Source organism: Micromesistius poutassou (genome assembly GCF_964030765.1).
Source record: "Micromesistius poutassou genome assembly, chromosome: 3".
Taxonomy (NCBI): Eukaryota; Metazoa; Chordata; class Actinopteri; order Gadiformes; family Gadidae; genus Micromesistius; species Micromesistius poutassou.
Window position 1 is genome coordinate 3,621,133 of NC_140273.1, and position 21,333 is coordinate 3,642,465.

A 21,333-nucleotide genomic window follows, 5' to 3' on the forward strand; every position below is an offset into this window, starting at 1 on the left:
GTTTAAGAATTCAGAGATTTGCCACAAACATTAACAATGTGGACAGTTTTCTAATATTTTCATGACTACCTGTCACGTCACATATATATCCTCGATGGTGGTCTACGACCGCCCCTAGTGGCGATCCAACGCGAGGGCTCCACATAGGGCGTGATTGCGCGACCCCTCCCCCTCCACAGTCTATCTGGAAAAGGAAAAAAAACTTTTTTGTATCGAAGGAATCAACAGCCGCCATCTTGTCGTGGCTAGGAATTGGGAATTCGGTCGGACAGTATTAAAAAAATATTGCAATAAACATCCTTATCGGGCTATGACAATAGCCCTCTCCCGAAAACGTTATTTTGACCTTCGTATCGGATATATGTTTTTTTTCGACAAACGAAAATAGGAGCGGTCGGGTCGGACTGAGAAGCCCGTATATCTGATTTCCCCTTCAGAGTGCGGCGCTTTACCTCCTCTCCGTGCCGCCGAGCAGCATTGTTTACCGCGAGGACGCAGATAGCAGACGGGGACTTTAGGACTATTTTTTTTTATTTATAATATATTATTTGAATGCATTATTGCATTTGATTTTGGTCTCGCACCATTTTTTTTTGCATGCAGGAATTTGACGTCACACAAAATGGGCTCTTTGAAGATCTAAAAACAACGAGTCGCGGCGCAACCACCTATGTTAACTTGCATACCTGTGTGAAAAGTTTGCTCTCGGTTCTTTTTCATGGCACACATTGTGTTTCGGGGTATTTAAGGGCAATTATGTGGGTGTTGGGAGTTGGATTATCATGGGGTGAATGGCGGTGGCGAAGCGGGGCGCTATTGCATCTCTTTTGAAGACGCTCGATTTCACCGCAAGGAGAGCTAACTCCGCTAGTAGCAGGCAATTAGCTCGCTATTAGCTGGTTGGCTAGTGCTAGCACGCTAACGGCTTGCTAATGTGCTAACCAAGAAGGTGCGTGTGGGGGGTCGACAGAACCAACTTTTCCCTGTCGTTAAGACCACTTAACACTCATAGCAACCCAAAAGAGACCATCGCGACCATGGCGGAGAACCTGCTGGACGTCGGACCACCCCACTCCAAGAGACCCAAGCTGAGTTCACCTGCGCTCCTAGCGTCGGATGGACCAGGTAAGGCCCAGAGCTGTCACCAATGGTAAACACTGACGTCGTGAGATGTCAGTGAATTGCAATTATAACCCCACGGTTGAGGAAGATGCGAGAGACGTTTATGTGAGGTGCTATGAGGTTTTTTTGGGGGTGTTTCGTGCTCCGCTTCCAGCGATGCGCTTTTATTACATTCCGAGCCCATGGTGTGCAACTTTGTCCCAACATTTTCAATGCATTTGTATTCATCGTTTGTAATTAGGGACGTGGTGTTATTCCGCTGCAAACTGTTTTAGTGCAATCAGGACGAGGGGTTCTACCCAAAATGCTAACCACTTATTATCCTTCCAATGCAGCCCTTACTATGACTGGTCTATTACTGAAAAAACCCTGCTGGAAAACAAGGTCCAATTATACTGTGGTTGATGCATCAAGTTCAGCGATTTCAGGCTCCTTCATAGGAAAGCAGTTCCAATGAACATCTATATTATTCTTTGTGCTGAAAGGTAATTTGTTATGGGTTAGTTGTATTGTTGAGGAGAGGCAGATATGGTATGAGCTCACTCAGAAAGCTAGATTTCATTAAACTACTGAAATCTCGAGCTCACATTAAATCCTACATGGTTTAAGGTTAGCATAACTTTGTGTCAATTTCGATAGTACTAACCCTATAAGACACTAAAGAGGGCACACTTATTATAATGCTTTACAAAAAATATAGGAGGGAATCCGGAGCCCTCATAACTCAGATTCAAACCTCATTTGTGCACAAACATGCCACACATTATGTTTTAAAAAGTGGTTATCTTATTATTATAAGTGGTTATTATAACATTTAACAACTGCATCCTATTCAGTTGTAAGGTTAAAATATTTCGCTGGATTTTGTGTCTTGACATAATGGACATACCCTGGATCTAGTTCCATTAAGCATTTACCCTGTACCGAAAGACATGAGAGTATGTACGTAAAATGGACTCAATGGACTCAATTTACTCAACATTTAACCCACTAGTAAATCCGCCCCAAAGTGCCGTCATTTATGCCATTGCTGAACCAGCATATGATGCCAGTGACTGTGCAACTTTCTAAAAGTGGGGTTTTCCATATTGTGCTCCATGATGATGTATTATCATTCTTCTGATAATCATGTTTCCAAACATTAATGTGGTAAATCAATTTGAGGTATTTGCTGACATATCAGAGACCCTCCATCACATGCTGTAGGTCTAACAGAATCACAGGCACACTTCCCATCTCCAACCGCAGTAGTATTGCAGTCTGTGCTGTGTCCAAACCAAATGGACCACCCTGTAAATGAATGGAAGACAAAATCTTCTCCATATGTGGCTTAGATGACCAGGTTGTCCTGGTCATCAAATATTGTGCTCCATTCTGCTATTTCTCTGCCACTTTAACATGGAGCATAGATGTGCATATTGAGGATGCTATGCTAGTCATATTCAAAAGTCATAATCGGCAGCATTTATGGTCTGACAGGTACAAGTGCACCTGTCAGAAGGGTTGAGCGCCATTGACCGATGATATTATCAGTTGGGTGAAAGATGAATCATTGGAGTGATTGTATATTTGTAATTGTGTCACTTGCCTCGTCATACATATCAATATTTTTCAAAGGAATACGTGAAATCATTTTGATTACATTTTTACATTAGTCTTTATCTAAAATAAATTACATCGCGGATATCAGTTGTTCACTTCTCCCACTGTCCCGCTCTTCCGTAGCCTCTGCCCCGTGGGCTAATCTGGAGCCCGCGGCGCTAATAGCTCAGACAGGTATTGTTGTCCTGTGTTTCAGGGACAGATGAAAGAGATTGCGGGAAGAGAAATTCTCCACCTCAAAAGAGGCTTCTGTATTCTGAGTATTTAGCCTCTGTCGCTCCCAGTGACATTGCTCATTATGGTACAGCTGATACTATGATGCTCATCAACGAGTAAGCTGCAAGATTGCAAGCCAAGTAAAGTCAAACCTGTCACAAAGTTGCCGTGGGCTGTTACCATGGGGACAACAACTCAGTCTCAATGACACCCCTCCCCCCCTCCTTCTCGTGAATAATGGAACTCCAAGCCCAAAACACATTTTTTACTATTCCCCAGTGTCCTGATTCCAGCTGAAACAGTGGGTTCACTGGCTCTTTAATCATCCCATTTTCACTTTGTGATTACTTTGGCACGTGCAGTTGTGTTTCTGGCATGCATCTTTCCTAAATATAATTGAACACTAGATGGAACAGTTAAACAATAGATTAAACCTAAATAGGAATGCTGTGACGGAAATCCTAACATATCTATGCCAGACCTTGACCACATAAAATTTAGCCAAGTTAAATAATTTTATTATCAATATAATTGAACTATAGGAAATAGTGAAATGTGCATTGTTGAGGTATTGATGCATATTATACATTGAAGAAGTAAGTAGTCCTTTCAGGATAAAATATAGGCAGCAAAGCAATTGTGTAAATTGATGACTGCATGTTCATAGAATTGTCTTTATTTTCATCTGGCTCGATTAAAAAAGCAGTTTGAAATTGACCCAGCGTAGCCAATTCACAACAAAAGCAGCAGTCACAACAACAGAGATTTACGAGTAACGCAGCACATGGCGGGGGCACCACATGTCCACAGTGATCCATCACCGAGCGGTCCCGCCCCCGCCTGTTCAGGCCCAAGGGCTTCCCAGGTGCAGCCGCGATGAGACTGCTCCTGTGGGACACTGCTTTCCACGGCTATCATCAGCAGTAAATTGCTGCAAACAATGAGTTTACGTGCTCTCCGTGGCAACAGTCGTGCATGATGGTTTTTGTTTACTTCTATCCGGTCCCGGACATTTGGCTCCCGCCTCATGCAATGGGGCCCTGGCTTGGGTACCGAATGCAGTTGCTGTCTACATCTGCTGTTGTTTAGGAGCCGCTAAAGATGGATTCCAGTTTCCTCATCTATTTCAATCTTAGATTTATGTTTGGACCAATATATTTGTTTTACTCCCCCTCCTATGCTAAGAAGATAAAAAGTAACATGGGTCCATGTGTATGCTTAATATGCACACACATGGACCCATCTGGCACCTTAGCAGGATCTGCCCCTCTATCCATTGCCTAATAAAACAATGAAGTCTGTCCCTTTTGCTGTCCTTCTGTTTCTGTTCAGTCTCGTTAATCTTCAACATTGGCAGTTGGAACATTTTTCTGCTTTTTGAAAGGACCTGAAAAACATGAGGTTCATGAGGTGGTCATTGGGTTTTGAGTTGTTCCCATGGGGTTTCTGTTTCACTCTCAAAATATGGTGATGCCTGCTGGACAGTGATGCAAAAATCAATGTTATGTAATAAATCCACATTCAGAAACATGTTTTAACGGAGGATAGCAAGTGCTTTCCAGGGAGAGGCCAACGTCAATCTGATGTGGTGCAAACCCATCACCCATTGTTGTTAATCATCATGTCAGGTTTTGCACTGACGCAAAAGTAAAACGCTAAATTCTCTGTAAATGTCACTAGGTTTTCGTTTGTTTTCTGCTTAAGAAGTTAATTCAGGCTGGTTGTAAGATGGCGAAATGAGTAAACGGTGCTAAATGGTTTTCTTGACTGCCATAGTGCCAAGTGAATGTGCTAGCCTTGAAACAGACTTTCCACACCTGTCTCTCCTTGGCCAGAGATTCGGCCTCAGGGGTGGCACGACAGACAGCTGCAGTCTGAGTCTGGACCACTACTAGGTCCGCTAAAAGCTGCTACCATGCCTATTTTTAGATTCTTACTCCCAGACTAGAGCCACTGGGGATGGAAACGGGAAAAGACGGTAGATAAGTGAACTGGGGCCTCTGGGAAGGGTGGCTAGGGAAATGAAGGAGCAGAGGCAAGATGCAAGAGGGAGGAGAGTGTGACGTCTGTATTGTGAGTTGTGGTACCTCCTTCTGTTATTCTCCTGATATATTTAGTTCTAGTTCTCCCTGGACTGCAGAGCACCATTTTTAAAATGTATTTTCTGGGAAGACGGTTGACCAACTGAAGTGGGAGAAGGTACGATGGCTTAGTGGGTCAACTGGGGCCATGTTTCCCTCTGATGGAGCCTCTAGTTGCCTGATGCCAGGGAAAGAGGCATAGCCAAGCATGGAGCTTGTGTTTACTTGAGCAAGCGTGAGGGGCCTAATTGCCTCATTACTAAGCCTCTGTCGGGACAAATACTAACGTAGAAAATCAACAGCAACTGATGGCACGCATATGAGGCTGCTTCAATCTCCTCAGAGGGTCCAGTTTTAGCCTTCTGCAACCATCGGGCTGTGCAGAGGTTAATGATAATAAATAATCGACTATTCCTTAAACGTTTTACTCTTTCATGATTCACCATATGGAATTAGGGGATTATTACTAGGGATGGGGATTGTTAATATTTATTGATATCAATACATTTATCGATACTAGATCCGAGATCGACCTGAGTCTTTATCGATACCACTATCGATACTTTTCTATTATTGGGTGGAAAGACAACGCGACAATATGTTTTTAACAGAACTGGTATTGCTTTTATTGCTTAACAAGTGAGCATAACAAAAACGTTTCTAGCCTTCATGTTTTTAGTGATTAGGAAAATATTTAGGAAATAGATAATTGTATTTTAAATTAAATGTCATTTTTAATAAATATTGGCATCAGTAGTTTTAATTATATATTCTAAAATGATTAGAGCACTATACAACTGTATTACTCATGTTTCTCGCCAAAAACTCAATTTCCCTTTTTTTTACGTTACACTTGAACGCATCCCCTAATAGTCGTTTTACTGAGCCAATCTGAACACATCATGCAGCACGTCTGAAACTTTATTTACTTTTCAAGCTAACTAGCTTGTATGCTGCCGATTACAACAAAGATTTCATAATTGGATTACTATTTTTAACTGACGGGACAAGCTACAAAGTCTGTGTGCGCTTACCGCTGGTACTTTGAGTGGATGATGAAGCCGGGCCCGTCTGTGGTGCGGTGGCAGCAGCAGGAGGAGGAGGAGGAGACTTTCAACCCAGAGACAGTCGAAGGTACTGCATTTGGCCTTTATTTGATGCACAATGCTAATGTGCTTGGCCATTGAGGTTGTGTTCCCCCCCTTTGCAAGAAATTATTTTGCAATATAAGTTGCATTTCGCTTCATCTTTAAGTTTGAGCTTGGTAAAATGAAGCCAAACTGTAGACCTTTTCAGCCATCCTCGCAAGCGAAGTTAACTGCCAGACTTCACTTGTTTTACTTTTAATACCTGTTTGCTTACAATTTCATTCAAAAACATTGGTGGACACGCTGCAGTGATTGGATTGATTAGATTTAAATGCCGTGATGCGACTCGAGGGACACAATTACGTTACAGGACCTACAGGAGAAAAAAAAAACTGACTCGATAGTGGTATCGATAAGCCCAAACGTTATTGATTTTCGGGTTTTGAAAAAAGTGGAACCGGGTCCTTGATAGAACCGGGTTTCGATCCCCATCCCTAATTATTACATCATAAAATCATGCCACCTGGGAACAGGGAGAGGAAGGGTCAAGATTTTGTCAGGAAGTCAAGTGTACGTAACCAGTTGTCAGGCAGTATGAGAACATACTTTGCTTTTAACAAGCTAGACTTTTCGTCTTAGTGCCTCCAAGGTGACAACACCACTGTATTGAATGAAGTATAACGAGAACTTTGTATGACTCGAGTCATAGTTTCCCAACCGCTCATTTGCCACCTTTGGGCGGAGTGGTTTGCATTTCCCCACTTGTCTAACAAGTTGCTAATTCACACTCTGATTGCCATTTTAATTATGTTGTAATGAGACTCAGAAATGAATATTCCTATTTCTGCTCGGCTGCCAGACAATTGACGCTCCCGTGCACACATCCTTTCAACCGCCCGCCCATCTATGTTGACATGCTAATCACTTTGGTTTTCGTACATTATGCTCACACTTCCTCATGAGTGTTCAAAACATGATACAAGTTAGATTTTCTATGACACAGATTCAGATCTTTATCTCCATCGTGGCTCTGTGAGGAAGGACCTAAGGAACAGTGTAGGGCTGCAGCTATCAAATCTTTTTGTAATCGAGTAATCTACAGATTATTCCATCGATTAATCGGATAAAAAATATTTTTGCGTTAAACAACCAAAACAAATGATGCATAACGGAAATGAGGTGGCTGTAAAAATTACCAAGCAATAGGCTTTTATTTCTCAAACATTTATTCCATCTCCAACACTTGGCTCCAAAACTATGCCCATTTATTGCAACTTACCCATTTAGTGCTTTTAAGTGCCAACAATTAAGTAACAATACAGTAATGTCAACTTACTGTGAAACATGTAAAACTATGAATACAAACTCAGGGCTTAAATTTTTCAAAATGATAGGGTTTTTTTTTTAAAGTTTGGGGGGATACTACTTGTGAGCTTAATTACATTTGGCCCCCAACACTAATTTAAGGGATTCTCTTCATTAAATCCCTCATACAAATGTCCTCATGTGCTATTATTTTAACTGTCATGTACTGTACTCTGTCTTCTGCTTTATCTTTGCTCAGTTGAAAAATGACGAAAAGAAGAAATCAAACACTTTGTTTTCATTTAATTCATTAACTTTTAATCCTTTTACATGTACTATGAAAACAGTAGTTGCTGACTTATTTTCTTAACTATATATAGTCCTATTAGTTTCTCCCTCTCCTCTCTCATGGTACATGAGAATCCTGATGTACCATGAATGTGTACCTACCGATTGCACAATACCCGCAATCCCGCACTGAAATTGTAGAGGTACGTTTAAGCCAGCGGTCCATTTTTGCATTAGCCTACTGAAAGCTCATAGCGATGGAAATAATTGCCAAGAACAGCACATGGGTCGTATACAACTTTTGTGAGAGCGAGATGGAGCAAGCATGAATGGGTTCTGTGTGCCTGCACGCGTTTGTTGGCAGATCAAAGATTGTACAAAGGTACATGCACCACTGAAATCGGAAGATGGTTTGTCAAGTGAAGTCGATAGACCCGAATTCACACCGTCGCATTCTTATAAATTGATCAGACGACAAAGTGAAATTTGCACCCGGCGACGCTTGGTGAACTAGCGTTAACAACTTGATGCTTTTGACTCAGATGTTGAATCATCTATGTGCTTTTTTGGTACGCCAGTTCTACTTTGCAGTAGACACATTGCACCTTGTTGTCTTGACATTCTCTGCCGTTTACGGATTGTTTCTTGGCTCTCCGCCATCGCGCCAACTGAATTCCGAATGTAGTGGTGTGCTTCCTCAAAAACAGTCAGTGTGGAACAATGATCCCTGCACTGAGCGGGCCGCATAATGCACGAGATAGGAATTTAACAAAGCTTCAAGGCAGAGTTTTTGCCTCAAGCCTTTTTTGTAATCGAGTTACTCGAGAAATCGTTTCAGCCCTAGAACAGTGATGCTGATGCTGTATTAACAGGGAGAGTTGACGGGGACAAGTTAGAAATCTGCTGTCTGATAACGGGAGTGGTCATCGTTTGAATCCCCGAGTTGAGGCTAATTTTCTTAGTCTGATTGCTCGATGTGCATTATAATCACAGATTATAAAAGGATGGAGGCCTAAGATACAGGAATTTCGTTGCATATGGATAACTTGATGATAACAGGCAACATTCAAAGCCCCATGTTTCAATAGTCATGCAGGTAACTTTTTAGACATGACATCTGTTGTCGATATCTTTACCTTTTACCTCATAAGCCAATATAGATTATCGATATTGATTCATTACATCACTTTTGTTCATTTTTGTTTGGTTTTGAATTGCAGCACAAATTTTGGTCTCGGAATTAGCCTCAGGCTTCAATTGATTACATGAACACAGATCATTTTCTATTAAGAACCAGCGTTGTGGTATTAACCAACTTTTTGTTTTCTCTTTCCCTGCTCTCTAACCCTCCCCTGCCCCCCCACCCCCATTCTACGTCTTTCTCCGCCAGTAGATTTGGGTTCTTTGTCCTGGGATGATCTTGAGAACGACCTTCCAGACGAGTTGATCCCTAACGGAGGAGACCCGGGCCCGATGGGTGTCCTCCTCCCCAACGGTGGTTGTGCGCCAGGTACTGGTGGAGCCACCACCTCCATCGTCCCAGACGCCGCGGCAAAACACAAACAGCTTTCTGAGCTCCTGCGTGCCGGGAGCTCCTCCGGCCTCACGGCTACGGGGCTAAACTCAGCCGGGGCCCAGTCTGGAGGAATCGGAATTCAGCGGACTACGACTCTGGGAAAGAACCCCTTGGGCCAGGGCTCCCAGAACACCCACTCATCTCCCCAGGCCCAGAAGGCTGGCACGCCAACGGGAGTAGTGGGCCAAAACAATGGCAACAACACAGGGACCATTGGCCTGAACACAACCGGTTTCACCCAGGCCATGATGAACAATAACCAAGGCCATGCAGGACTCCTGGCCCAGGGAGGGCAAGCCCAGCCCGGACAGGTGATGAATGGAGGCCTGGGGCCTGGAGCTGGGCGAGGCCGGGGCGCTGGAGTAGCAAGCATGCAGTTTCAGGGACAGACCATGGGGGGAGCACCAGGTTCTGCTGTAGCGGCCAGCGTCTCTGCGTTGGCAGAGACCCTTTCCCAGGGAGGACAGCAAATGGGAACTCAGGCCAACCTAAATGCATCCCAACAGGCGGGCAATAGGAACAAGGTATGCCTCACTTCCATGCACCTACTCTGCCATGTCATTGCCGACACATTTTGGTAGACGAGCCAGAAGAGAGGTGGGGCGGTGTGGATGTTTTACTATTTTGTAACGTGTGCATTGATTTAGTGGATGTGTGCAGGTGTCCTGCATGGTTTCTGGATTTTACAGCTCTTAATGACCCAATTAACGAGTACCGAAATGTGCTGTGGCCAACAATAAAATGACCACACTTATTTTTTTATTTGTTGGTATTGAAGAAGCAACATGCCGAAGACTGTAGTCTTTGTCATGCACATTTTAACCTTATCCCTGTGTGGTTTAAGGTTGCTCATGGAGGTTTTGCATGAGGTTGTCACACCAGGTATCTCCTTGGATGTCTTTTTTCCTGATCAGCCAATCCCACTACTTGGGATTGGCTGCTCACCCTCCAGCAATGCTTCGGGCTAAAGCAACATAGCCTTAAAACCATGACGCTAAAGGAACCAATTATCTGTATGGGGAGGAGCTACTAACCCTCACACAGAACAAGTTGTGATACTTGGGAGTGTTTACGGAGATGTGCTCAGTTTCAGCATTTAGAGGTTCAACCACCACAGTAGAGGATTTATAAAGAGGTAATTATTGTGCATAGGAATGCACAATCCTGATATCCCTTTTCCGTTATTCTTCTTCCGACCAAACATCTGTCACAAAGGTCTAATACATCTGGGCAATGACTTTTCATATTTGTAAACTTTATACTTTTTGAGATATTATACTTTAAAATTTTTATATATTTTTTACAATGGAAGTCAATGGGAGGATGGCGGAAACGGCTGCCCGTTCTCTGACACTTACTACTTACAGACTTCGTAACTTGGTAAATTTTTATCGTTCACCTTCTTTCAAAGGTTTAACAAATCAAGACACTTGTATCTTCAATAATCTGGAAACAGAATTTCGATTAACTTTATACTTTTTTCATAATCACAGTTTAAGATCCATGCCCGCCTCGTTTTCAGTTGGTCTGATTGATTTACGTTGAGGAAGGAGCGCGAGGACGTGCAGGCAGTGTTGCCAGATTGGGCAGTTTTTGCCGCTCAATTTGACTACTTTTTATGACGTTCAGGCAGCGTTGCCAGATTGGGCGATTTTTCCCACCCAATTTGACTACTTTTAATCACGTTAGGTTGGAAAAATTTGCATTAGGCGAGTACATTCAATTTCGGCTGGTTTTAAAAAGAACCAACGATATTATAATTCTTTCTACAAACATCAATCAATACCATACCTTTCATATGGCATATCGTTTGTGTAGCTTATACCACTATTACTTCAGCTACTACTACTACTACAGCTAGTACCACTATTACTACTATCTTCCAGCTTTGACAGTATTACAGTTTAGCTTCCAGCTTTTTTTTTTTTTCCAGATTTTTTAACCATGTATTTCAGCACTTTGCTTCTTCAGGTAATGCAATTCAGCGTCAGCTTTCAGCTTCCAGCTTTTTCAGCAGTGCGCTGCAATACATTTGACCTCAGCAGTGCAGGGCAATACATTTGACCTTTCAGATTCTTCAGTTCAATTAATTTTACATTTCTGCATTTTTAGAAATGCAGAAAAAAAAAGTTGAGACCATTTCTAAAGATTTCATATTGGAAAACAAACACTCAAATTTTTCTGTGATAGGCCAATATCGGCCAATAAAATTTGCCAAGAGATATATCATTCAGGCTCTATTATTAATTGAGGGGCTCTTGGCCGATTATGTTTGGGTTAGTCACATGCTTTAACTTATTTTAGTCTTCCCAGCTTTCCTTGTTGTTGAAACTAAAATAGATTAGTCCACCAATGTTTACTGGCTGGCAGTTGTTAGTGGAGTTCCCCTGCGTTTACAGTAATTCCTGCCAGGTACGCCCAACATCAAAACTGAAAGTGAAACTGAGAGCATCATAATGCTGCTTTGTGGTTGTATATTTAAAGAATGTGTCAAACAAGGCAGCATACGAAACAGATCTTTGATATACCACATAGTGGTTAGAGAGATAGTGTATATTTAACAGCTATCTGATGCGGAGAACGCTATGACCGGTTATGAGTCCCAGCGTGTCTAACAGTACATACCTGCTGAGGAGACAAGGCTTCCAAGCAAAGCTGTAAGGCAACAGCTCTTCTCTCTATATAGACCCATCACAGTCATATTTCTTCACAATGGGCAAAGTACCCTGGCTAAACAGCAGCTCGTCTAAAACGTAATTAAATCAAAATAGTCTTGGCTTTCCTAATGTCATTTCAAATACATATACACAGGGTTCTCCCCAAACAATGTAATGGGTGCGACGCTTCACCATCTAACATTTTAAAATAGGGCTGTCTCTACAAAGACATTTCCTTTTTTGAAACTGTCAATTGGTTAAAACTTATTTTAATGTGATTAATGCTTCAAAAAGCAGAACTACAACAACACATAAGAAGTTTGGAGGCAGTCAGTGGCCTCAGGATCCACTCTTGGCCCGAGTCCAACTCTTTTACGGGAGAGCTTCAATGCAAAGTGGGTCGCGAGCCACAGAGTGCCACGTCGCGTATTAGAAAGGACAAACCTGTCGGTAGATTAGATTGGAGGCCTTTTAGTGTGTTTAATGTAATGAGCGGTAATGGATGACTCTGCCATCCGCGTCAAGGATTTGAGCAGTCCTGGAAGTTATAGCGGGGCTGTATGGTGGCGTCGTTGTGAACACTCTCATTGGAGACACGAGTTCCTGGGGGCACACTGCTTTGATCATTCAACTAATAAGGTGGTTTGTCCATTGTGCAAAGTTTCAATGATGCACTAGCGCTATTTAAGAGAATGCGAAAAATGCATAAAAATAAACTGCGAAAAACTATTCTGGTTGATGGATCACCAGAAAATTACAATTTCACTCGTAATTTGAGGATATTACCCAACTAGCAGCCTGTTATTATAAGTAGATCGTTTTGATATGGGAAGAGGAGGTGCGTGAAGAGCTGGTTCGTGAACAGATGTCGAGGTCGCTGGTGGTAAAAATAGAAAAAGACCCCTTATGCAACATAAACATTTTATAACGTGTGTAAAGGGAGTGAGTCTGTTCAAAAGAATGAACACTGATAGAAGGTACGTGACAAAGGACATGCCAGTACTGCTACAAAGCGACTCATAAAGGGCTGCGACCAAAGTTGCTAGGGCCTTGAGCCATGTCGTTACACAACGGTGAATGGGATCCTGTTTAATGTGGTTTGAAGCTTCCTAGATTGACTGGTTTGTAAAAAGAATTAATTGGTGGTTGACAATCGTGTGCAGGAATGCTCTGCACATGTGCAAATGCTGTTCCTAGGAAGTTTCCGATTGTGCACAATAGCCTTCCCCAGTGCCAACAACTCACTCCGGGCTCTCTGTGCAATCATGAATTATGTTTCTCTGAAAAGACATGCGCCATGTTGTTCAGATGGTTAAGTGGGATCTAGGCATGGCTGGCCTCCTTCTCTTTTGTTCGGCCTGTGAGACACTCCACACTTGGCGGTGCCATTGGCAGGCAGGGCTCACGATGTTCAAGTCTTTTGTCAATGTCATGGATAATCGTGTGTGTGTGTGTGTGTGTGTGTGTGTGTGTGTGTGTGTGTGTGTGTGCACTCAAGCCTGCCATCAAAGTGGTTGCATAGCCTATCGGTAACAAAACGATTCATTTTGTGTGTGTGCATGAGCGAGTCAGACAGGCTTTCACCACCACACACTGATAAACGGAAGATAAACAAACTTCTTTGCGAGGGACGCCACAAGAAAGTGTCTAAGAGGAAGCCTGTGTCTGTTTGGGTGTGTGGTAATGCTAAACCAGCCCCCATGTAATTATTATGTCACCCAAAACCACAGGATGAACAGCTTTGTTACGGGGCGTGAGTCTCAAGCCATAGAGCTTTTGAGTGTAGGATGTAAGTCTTTCCCCCCCCGCATGTGTGACAAAGTGAGTGTCGTTGTGTGGGTGTCGCGCTTCTTTGATTCTTGTGTGTGCAAGAGAGCGAGTGAAAATAACTAGGTTTCCGCTCTCTGGTGAGAGCTCTGTGTGGCTTGCTTGCAGGCTCCTTGCCCCGTCTGGTACTCTTTGAAAGCTATGTGATTGTAAAGGTCTTTATCAGAGGATGACGAAGCATGCCGACAGCGAGAAAAGGCTCAATAATTCAGTTGAATGTATTTGGCCCTCTCTCTCTCCCCCCCTCCTCTTGTCTGGTCTTTCGGTAAGGTGATGATGAGACAATCGCTGGAACAGTGACCCTCTGCTCTCCAAGCATCACTCTGCTTGGAGAGCAGAGGGATGAATGATGGCGGGACTCGGCGTAGGTGTGCACTCTCTGCGGCTGTGCTGAAGGCTGCCAACGCGCGTGTCTGTCGCAGCCGGGGCGTTTATTATCGGTGTTGGGAAGGTGTCAAAGGCCCGAGGTGTGGGTGGTTGCCTGTTTGGTCTGAAGAGGCCAAGTCTCCTGTTGTCTGCCAGGAGCTTGAGGGTTCAAGAAGCGAGAGCAGACCAGGTTGGCGTGGATGGTTTAAAGGGGCCCACACAAACCGCCCAGACTCAAACCAACGGCCAACTGCCTTTATCCGACGACTCTGTTACCTTTCGTCTGACCCGTTTGGCAGAAAAGTTGCACTGAAACACACCGCGAAGACTACAGCCAACTACACAGTAGCGTGCGCAAGATGCCAGCGCTTGTCTGCCCCTCCCACACACCGCGCTGATTCGCTGGTTGTGTGCCAGCAGCACACAACCAGCAAATCAGTGTAATCAGGGTCAGTGTGCTAGCGAATCAGCGTCAGTGTGCTAGCAGCACAGAACCAATCAAGAGTATCTGATTGCTCAAGTCCTCACCCGCCAACGCTCTGACTTTGCATGTTGAATCGGACCAGACACTAGGGCTGGGCGATATGGCTGAAAACTGTATCACGATATAAGTGTTTCATATCGGTCGATATCGATAATTATTGATAAAAACATTTTTTAAAGGACCAGGAGAAAAATATAAACATAAACAGTTTTATTTTAAACTTAATCTTCCCCTGATTGTTGGCAGACAGGGAAAAGGAATGTCAACACAACCATGGAAAACTCAAATAAATATAAACATAAGTCTGAATGAAAATGAACATCACAATGAAAACTTAACAATTATCAATTATAAAGTGCTCAAAAACATGTGCTACAAAAAAGTGTTCTAAAAACATTTGCAGTGTTAAATGTAAACATAAGAGATGAGATGAGATCATGAGATCACTATTGCATTACTTGGTAGGTGGATTAAAGCTTATCTTCAACCTAGAACATGGAACATATTGATATCATTGTTGTTGGGACATGGAAATATGTCCAGTACTGTCATGAACCATCATCCATGTTGTAAAGATCGCTAGTTAGCGAACATGCTAACTAGCGATCTTTACAACATGGATGATTACCGCCTATTAGCGATTTTGTTGTTATGCTTGCTATCCATGTTATAACGAAAATGCCTACATTAAACAGAAAAAAAATAATGCCATCAAAGGGGGAAATGGGACATTGAGATATGTCCAGTACTGTCATGAACCTTTCGTTTCTCACATCGCGCTGTTTCTGTTATGAAACATATACACGCGAGACGAAATGGCGCAGCTAAACGTGATACTGTTACATGATTGGCCATTGGCGTGTCGCTCCATATGTTGTTCTCCACAGGTATCAGAGGACGCGTGCCTTTGTTCACACAACCAACCTTGCTTCGCAACCTCTGGTTCAAAGCGGACTCTTTGCTCCGTTAACTTCCAACGAGGAAAAAAATTATCGAAACCTTCTATCGAACGCATTTTCTCTTGATATTGATTACGTGTCTATCGCAATACATATCGTTATCGTTTTATCGCCCAGCCCTACCAGACACCGTCTGTCGCTTTTAGAGTTTGTTCAGTGTTTAATATAATATAATATAAAAAAAAAACTTTCTAAATTAAAACTAGCTAGTTTTAATTTTTTTTTTTTTTTTTTTTTCATGTAGTCTGCGTTTCTCTGTTAACATCAGTGTTTAACACTTAATATGCTTTGAGTGTGAACACAGAATTGGCACGAACCACAGCGCCATCCATTGGGACCCACTATATTGAACACCGAACAAACTCTAAAAGCGACGGACGGTGTCTGGAAGGGCTGGGCGATAAAACGATAACGATATGTATTGCGATGGAGCCTTGTATATTATTCTTATTCATAATTATCATCATTATCATCATTTTCATGTGTCATTTCTGACACAACATAGCCTATCACTCAAAAATAAAATGCATCGGTCTGCATATGTCCCTCCTGCCCCTCAAAATAATGGATTAAGAGACACAATGAGAAATTGGTCGAACAAGTGCATATCGACCAACCCATCGATCATCCAATCAGAACTTGACAGCACTACTCGTTTGTTGGAGCCAGCTCACTGTTGGCAGTTATTCCGATGTTATTCAAGTGGCTGTGTACATGTTTGTATTGGAATTGCAGAGCTTGGTTTGCTATTGATCTCCCTTTTATTTATGTTTTCCACATGCCATGGGGTTAGGCAAGCTGTTAACCATGAGGCTCACTAGGGAGTTGTCTCTTCACAGTTGTTTCAAATGCGAGTGAGAAGAAAGGTTTCTATTACAATAGTCAAAACATGGGTGAAGGATCAACCTCCGCCATACAAAGAATGAAGACTCACCGCTTAATGCTCGAGGCCTGAATCTGCCTTAGTGCTGGGTTTTGGGACTTGCACAGATTTGTATTAATTCCCCTCAGCAGACAATTCCCACACATAAGCTGTTAGTTGAAGCTCCACAGAGAGCAGCATTTCCTTCTTCGTTACTGCCTGGAGCCACGTGTGAAAATGTACTCAACGGAATGGAGATTTATTGACAAATGAGCCTTTCCCGACATGTTATGATACTTTAATGCAGAACATTAAATCCCCTGGATTTAAGTCTTTCATGTTCTTATTAGTTTCCCTAAACCTCTTAGGAAAAGCTAATTAATTTGTAAAGACGGCTAATTCTCTCAGCTGTGTTTTTAAAAGACAGTCAGTTTAGTGTGCACTCACTTGGTTTGAGAATTGTTGAGCATGGGTGTATGTGTGTGTTGGGGTGCCACAAGCTTAGTTGTCCTTAGGGGACGGAGTAATGGGCCATTGCACCGGGCCTCTGACAGCTACACCATTCAAACTATTCAGATTTTGGGGAGACACCTCTGTTTAAAGACCCCAAAGATCATACTAGTAGGGGTGCACGTTAATTATCGGAAATTATTACGTCATTCCAGTAAGTCCGATATGACGAATAGCCCCGATAACATAGCCTATATAATTTCAGTGCCCCGCTCCCACTATGATAACGCTCAATGATAGGTCTTATCGTAACCCTAAAAGTACACATCATACAATCAATTACAATACTGGAGTTCACAACTGCACGCGTATATAGAAAATGTTTTTTTTTATGTTACACATTTCCTGCTGTCGGCTCCCAGATCGTAGTCGAGTAGCACAGGGGAGACGTTCTGTGGAACCGTCGATGTTCTCTCGGGGCTAACACCCTTCACTTTGACCAGCAGTGGGTCTGCTTATAAGTCGGAATTTGGTCGGAATGAAGCAGCCGCCGATTATTGACAGGCTGGGTACTTTATTCTTAGTTTCACTAACTTTACAGTACACTTTTGCACAGACACAACCGGACTCGTTCATTACTTCACTAAACTGATGCATGCTACCGCTTGCTCACCTCGCTCGTCCACTCACACAACCATGCTGCCATTCCCATGCACACACATATGCTACTCTCGTAACACTTATTATTGACAAGTTAGCTGAACATTATAGGGTCATGGCCTTCCACTCCCTGTTTTCTCAGTTAAACACAGATATCAACCACATTTTTCCCAGTGTTTGTTAGATGTGAAATGAAGCAAAAAAAGACGCTCTCTTTCTCCGGTAACGCAGTCGTTTGCGACACCTTTCTTCTTCGTTGTTTCTTCTATTTGTCTGTAACTCATGCTCCAATCTTTCATCGATCGATGTGGATGCAACGGAATATATGATGCATCGCTGCAGCAACATTTATGAGTGACAGGGGCCGTCCTTATCCCGCTTCTTGCAAACCTCGACCCTGCGTCATATCCCACCACTTTCAAGCCCGCCCACCTAAACCCCCTAAACGTGTGTGTGTTATCGGTTATCGGTATTGGCCTTTAGGAGCTGAAAGTTATCGGTTATCGGTTAAAAAAAAGAAGTTATCGTGCATCCCTACATACTAGGTTGTAACAATTATTCAGAAACAAATTGAATGGCAAAGTGATTGTATCTTTTGTCTACGGTGAGCAAACAAACCAAATGTAGGTTCATGCTGAGGTTCCTTTTTATCCAACTAGTTTGCTGATTTTATGAATCGAATCGTACATGCGTGGTTCTCACAATTCCTGGCTTGTATTGTCACGGTCGAACACACTTAACGTTAGTCGCCTTGGATCAGAGCGACCGTTAAATCAATGTGATGTACTTGTGTGTCCAGATGGGCATGGGCAGTAATGGAAGCCCGTTCTCAGCTCAGGGCTACGGGCCGGCTGCTGCTGCTGCGGCAGCCGGACAGCAGCTCCAGAAGAGGCGACACTCACCAACAGCATGACTTCCTTCCCCAATGAGCTCAAGGAGCTGGCGTCACTGGCGGGCCCAACATGGGAGGTTCTGGTCAGCACAACGCAAAGTGGCGCTAGCACACAAACCGAAGAGTTTTCTTTGGTGTGACTTATTATAATTTGTCCTCTGTGGTCAACATGGAGTCGTTTCGGAGCACGACATGTCCACGCTGAATTAGTGTTGGCCGGAAACCTAGTCTTTCCTAGTTTACAACATGCATTTTAATGAAAATCCATCATGCTTTTTACATCATTAGAAGCAGCCGAAATGCAGAGCTGCTAAGTGCATTTCCCCTCCTCCTGCTCTGCTTTTTGGTTTTTGCGTTGATCAGGGACTGCAGGGGAATTGATCCAACAGCCAGGCTTTATGTGATCAAAGACTTTGGGTGAGCTAGAGTTCACTACAAAACTAAGCTGAACTTTAGGGAGGAGCAGCCGGAAACTAACATGAATCTCACCTCACAAGCAACATAATGTTTATTTGTTTGCCTGTTTAATACTGCCCACCCAAATATATTGCATGTGTATCATGGATAGTAAAAACACATTAACCATTGCTAGCAGGGCCTAATTTCCTGGTTTCTCATTTTGCTTGCGTTTTATGGCAGTTATCGGTTTTGATTTTGATATTGGGAGCAATGAAAGGATTTTACTCTTCCGTCTTTCCCACTACACCTGTCCAAATGGCTAGGGGGTCATTGACGGGATAATAGAGGTTCAGAATTGCGCAAAACAAACAACATAGAACTTCGATACACGGAAAAACAGCTTTGTGTTTTAAAAATAAACTGAAGCCATCTTTTGGGTCCGGCTACTCATGTACCCTCTGTCCCCCTCTCCTTCCGCAGCTCCAGCAACAACCCCAGCAGCAGGCGGCCATGTTGGCCCTGGGAGGCGGTACGAGTGGCGTGCCGGCACCGGCGGCCGTCCCCACAGCTGACCCGGAGAAGCGCAAGCTGATCCAGCAGCAGCTGGTCCTGCTGCTCCACGCACACAAGTGCCAGCGACGAGAGCAGGCCAACGGGGAGGTGAGGGCCTGCGCCCTCCCGCACTGTCGCACCATGAAGAACGTGCTGAACCACATGACCCACTGCCAGGCCGGCAAGTCCTGCCAGGGTGAGTGTCTCCGCCTCATGCGGTCTGTCTCCTCCTCACCCACACTGCCCCCACCTGACCCACCTTGCGGCCTAACTGACCCTGTGCCCTCACCCGCCCTACTGCCTCACCCGCCCTGCTGCCTCACCCACCCTGCTGCCTCTCCCACCCTGCTGCGTCTCCCACCCTGCTGCGTCTCCCACCCTGCTGCCTCACCCACCCTGCTGCCTCACCCACCCTGCTGCCTCACCCACCATGCTGCCTCACCCACCATGCTGCGTCTCCCACACTGCGGTCTCATTAACCATCTCTCTAACTCAAGCTGGTCCTTCACCCTTTGACTCCCTCATCTGAGTCCCACCCCACCGGCTCCCTCACCCACCCCGGCTCCCTCACCCACCCCGGCTCCCTCACCCACCCCGGCTCCCTCACCCACCCCGGCTCCCTCACCCACCCTGGCCCCTCACCCACCCTGGCTCCCTCACCCACCCTGGCTCCCTCACCCACCCCGGCTCCCTCACCCACCCTGGCTCCCTCACCCACCCTGGCTCCCTCACCCACCCCGGCTCCCTCACCCACCCCGGCTCCCTCACCCACCCCGGCTCCCTCACCCACCTGGCTCCCTCACCCACCCTGGCTCCCTCACCCACCCTGGCCCCTCACCCACCCCGGCTCCCTCACCGGCTCCCTTACCCACCCTGGCCCCCTCACCCTCCCAGCTCCCTCACACCCCCTACTAGTCGTGCCTACAAGGCACTTTGCCAACTATGGTTTGTGTTCGTTGAGTAATTAAAATGAAAGTGATTTAAAGCAGCATAGTGCTGTAAATGACGCAGGGAACTTAAGACACAATCCCAGGTGTGACTAGCATTTTATAACAGCCGTGGAGACTTTTCTAAAGTCTTCGTTCTGTGAATATTTCTACAGGATAGGCCAATTACAAAGTACCCATCCCTGAACAGCAGGGTACAACTGAACAACTAAAATGCAATTAAACCGGAAAATTCTCCAATGAATCCAATCCAATCCGCTGTGTATCCCGCTAGCAGTCAACCTAAAAAGCAGAAAAAATAACAAACTGTGTGGGTGATACGCACATCGACTGTATGAAAGACATTAAAAGTTAATTTCTGTATTTGTTAATTGGAAACAATGTCCAATCTTTTGTTTTTGTGGGGCGCCTACAAAGCGAGGAAGCCTTGATTTATAGTTTCTTGTAATTTCTTGGATCTCAAATAATTACTTCTCAAATATTTCAATGGTTAATATATAAGACCAACATTTCTGCAGGTGCAATTGGTGAAAAACATACAATTGAGGGGCACCTAGCCGAACAGACTTGGCAGAAATTGTATATTATATTCATAAGTATGGTTTAATATATACATAGTATAAAGCATACTTTATATCTACATAGGGAGCGGGGTCCGCTTTCGCTGAGCCCGCATGTTTTGACTGTTGGCTAGAACAAACTGAGGACACTTTTTCAATTAACATTCATAAAAATACTTGGCTACTCGATTCTGTCGTAGATGATGACATTATTTTGGAATATATACATATAATCTGCACACAAAAATATCTTAAAAACGACTAGAGCTATGTTTATATATTTCGTTAGCAAGCGGTACATTGAAAATGACTTTACTATTTAATATTTACAAATATATCATTGCAGAGCTGCGAGCAATCGATTGTTTCACTCACTCACACTGACAACTGTCTGGGAATAGACCCTCCTCTCTGTGCATGAATCCAGAACTAGAGCATGA

The 21,333-nt window shown here is 43.9% G+C and overlaps 1 protein-coding gene across 4 annotated transcripts in view; it reads left to right on the plus strand.

Moving 5' to 3' along the window:
* The first annotated feature begins 234 nt into the window (after positions 1-234).
* Positions 235-21,333, plus strand: part of crebbpa (CREB binding lysine acetyltransferase a) — a 43,132-nt gene continuing 22,033 nt past the window's right edge. For 2 of the 4 annotated variants that reach the window (XM_084465669.1, XM_084465670.1), the window contains exons 1-3: positions 235-1,125; positions 9,093-9,802; positions 19,315-19,582. In XM_084465669.1, the coding sequence (XP_084321795.1) occupies positions 1,038-1,125; positions 9,093-9,802; positions 19,315-19,582 (1,066 nt within the window). In that variant the 5' untranslated portion in view covers positions 235-1,037. The remainder of the gene's footprint in view (positions 1,126-9,092; positions 9,803-19,314; positions 19,583-21,333) is intronic. The other 2 variants (XM_084465672.1, XM_084465671.1) reach the window with 1 other exon arrangement.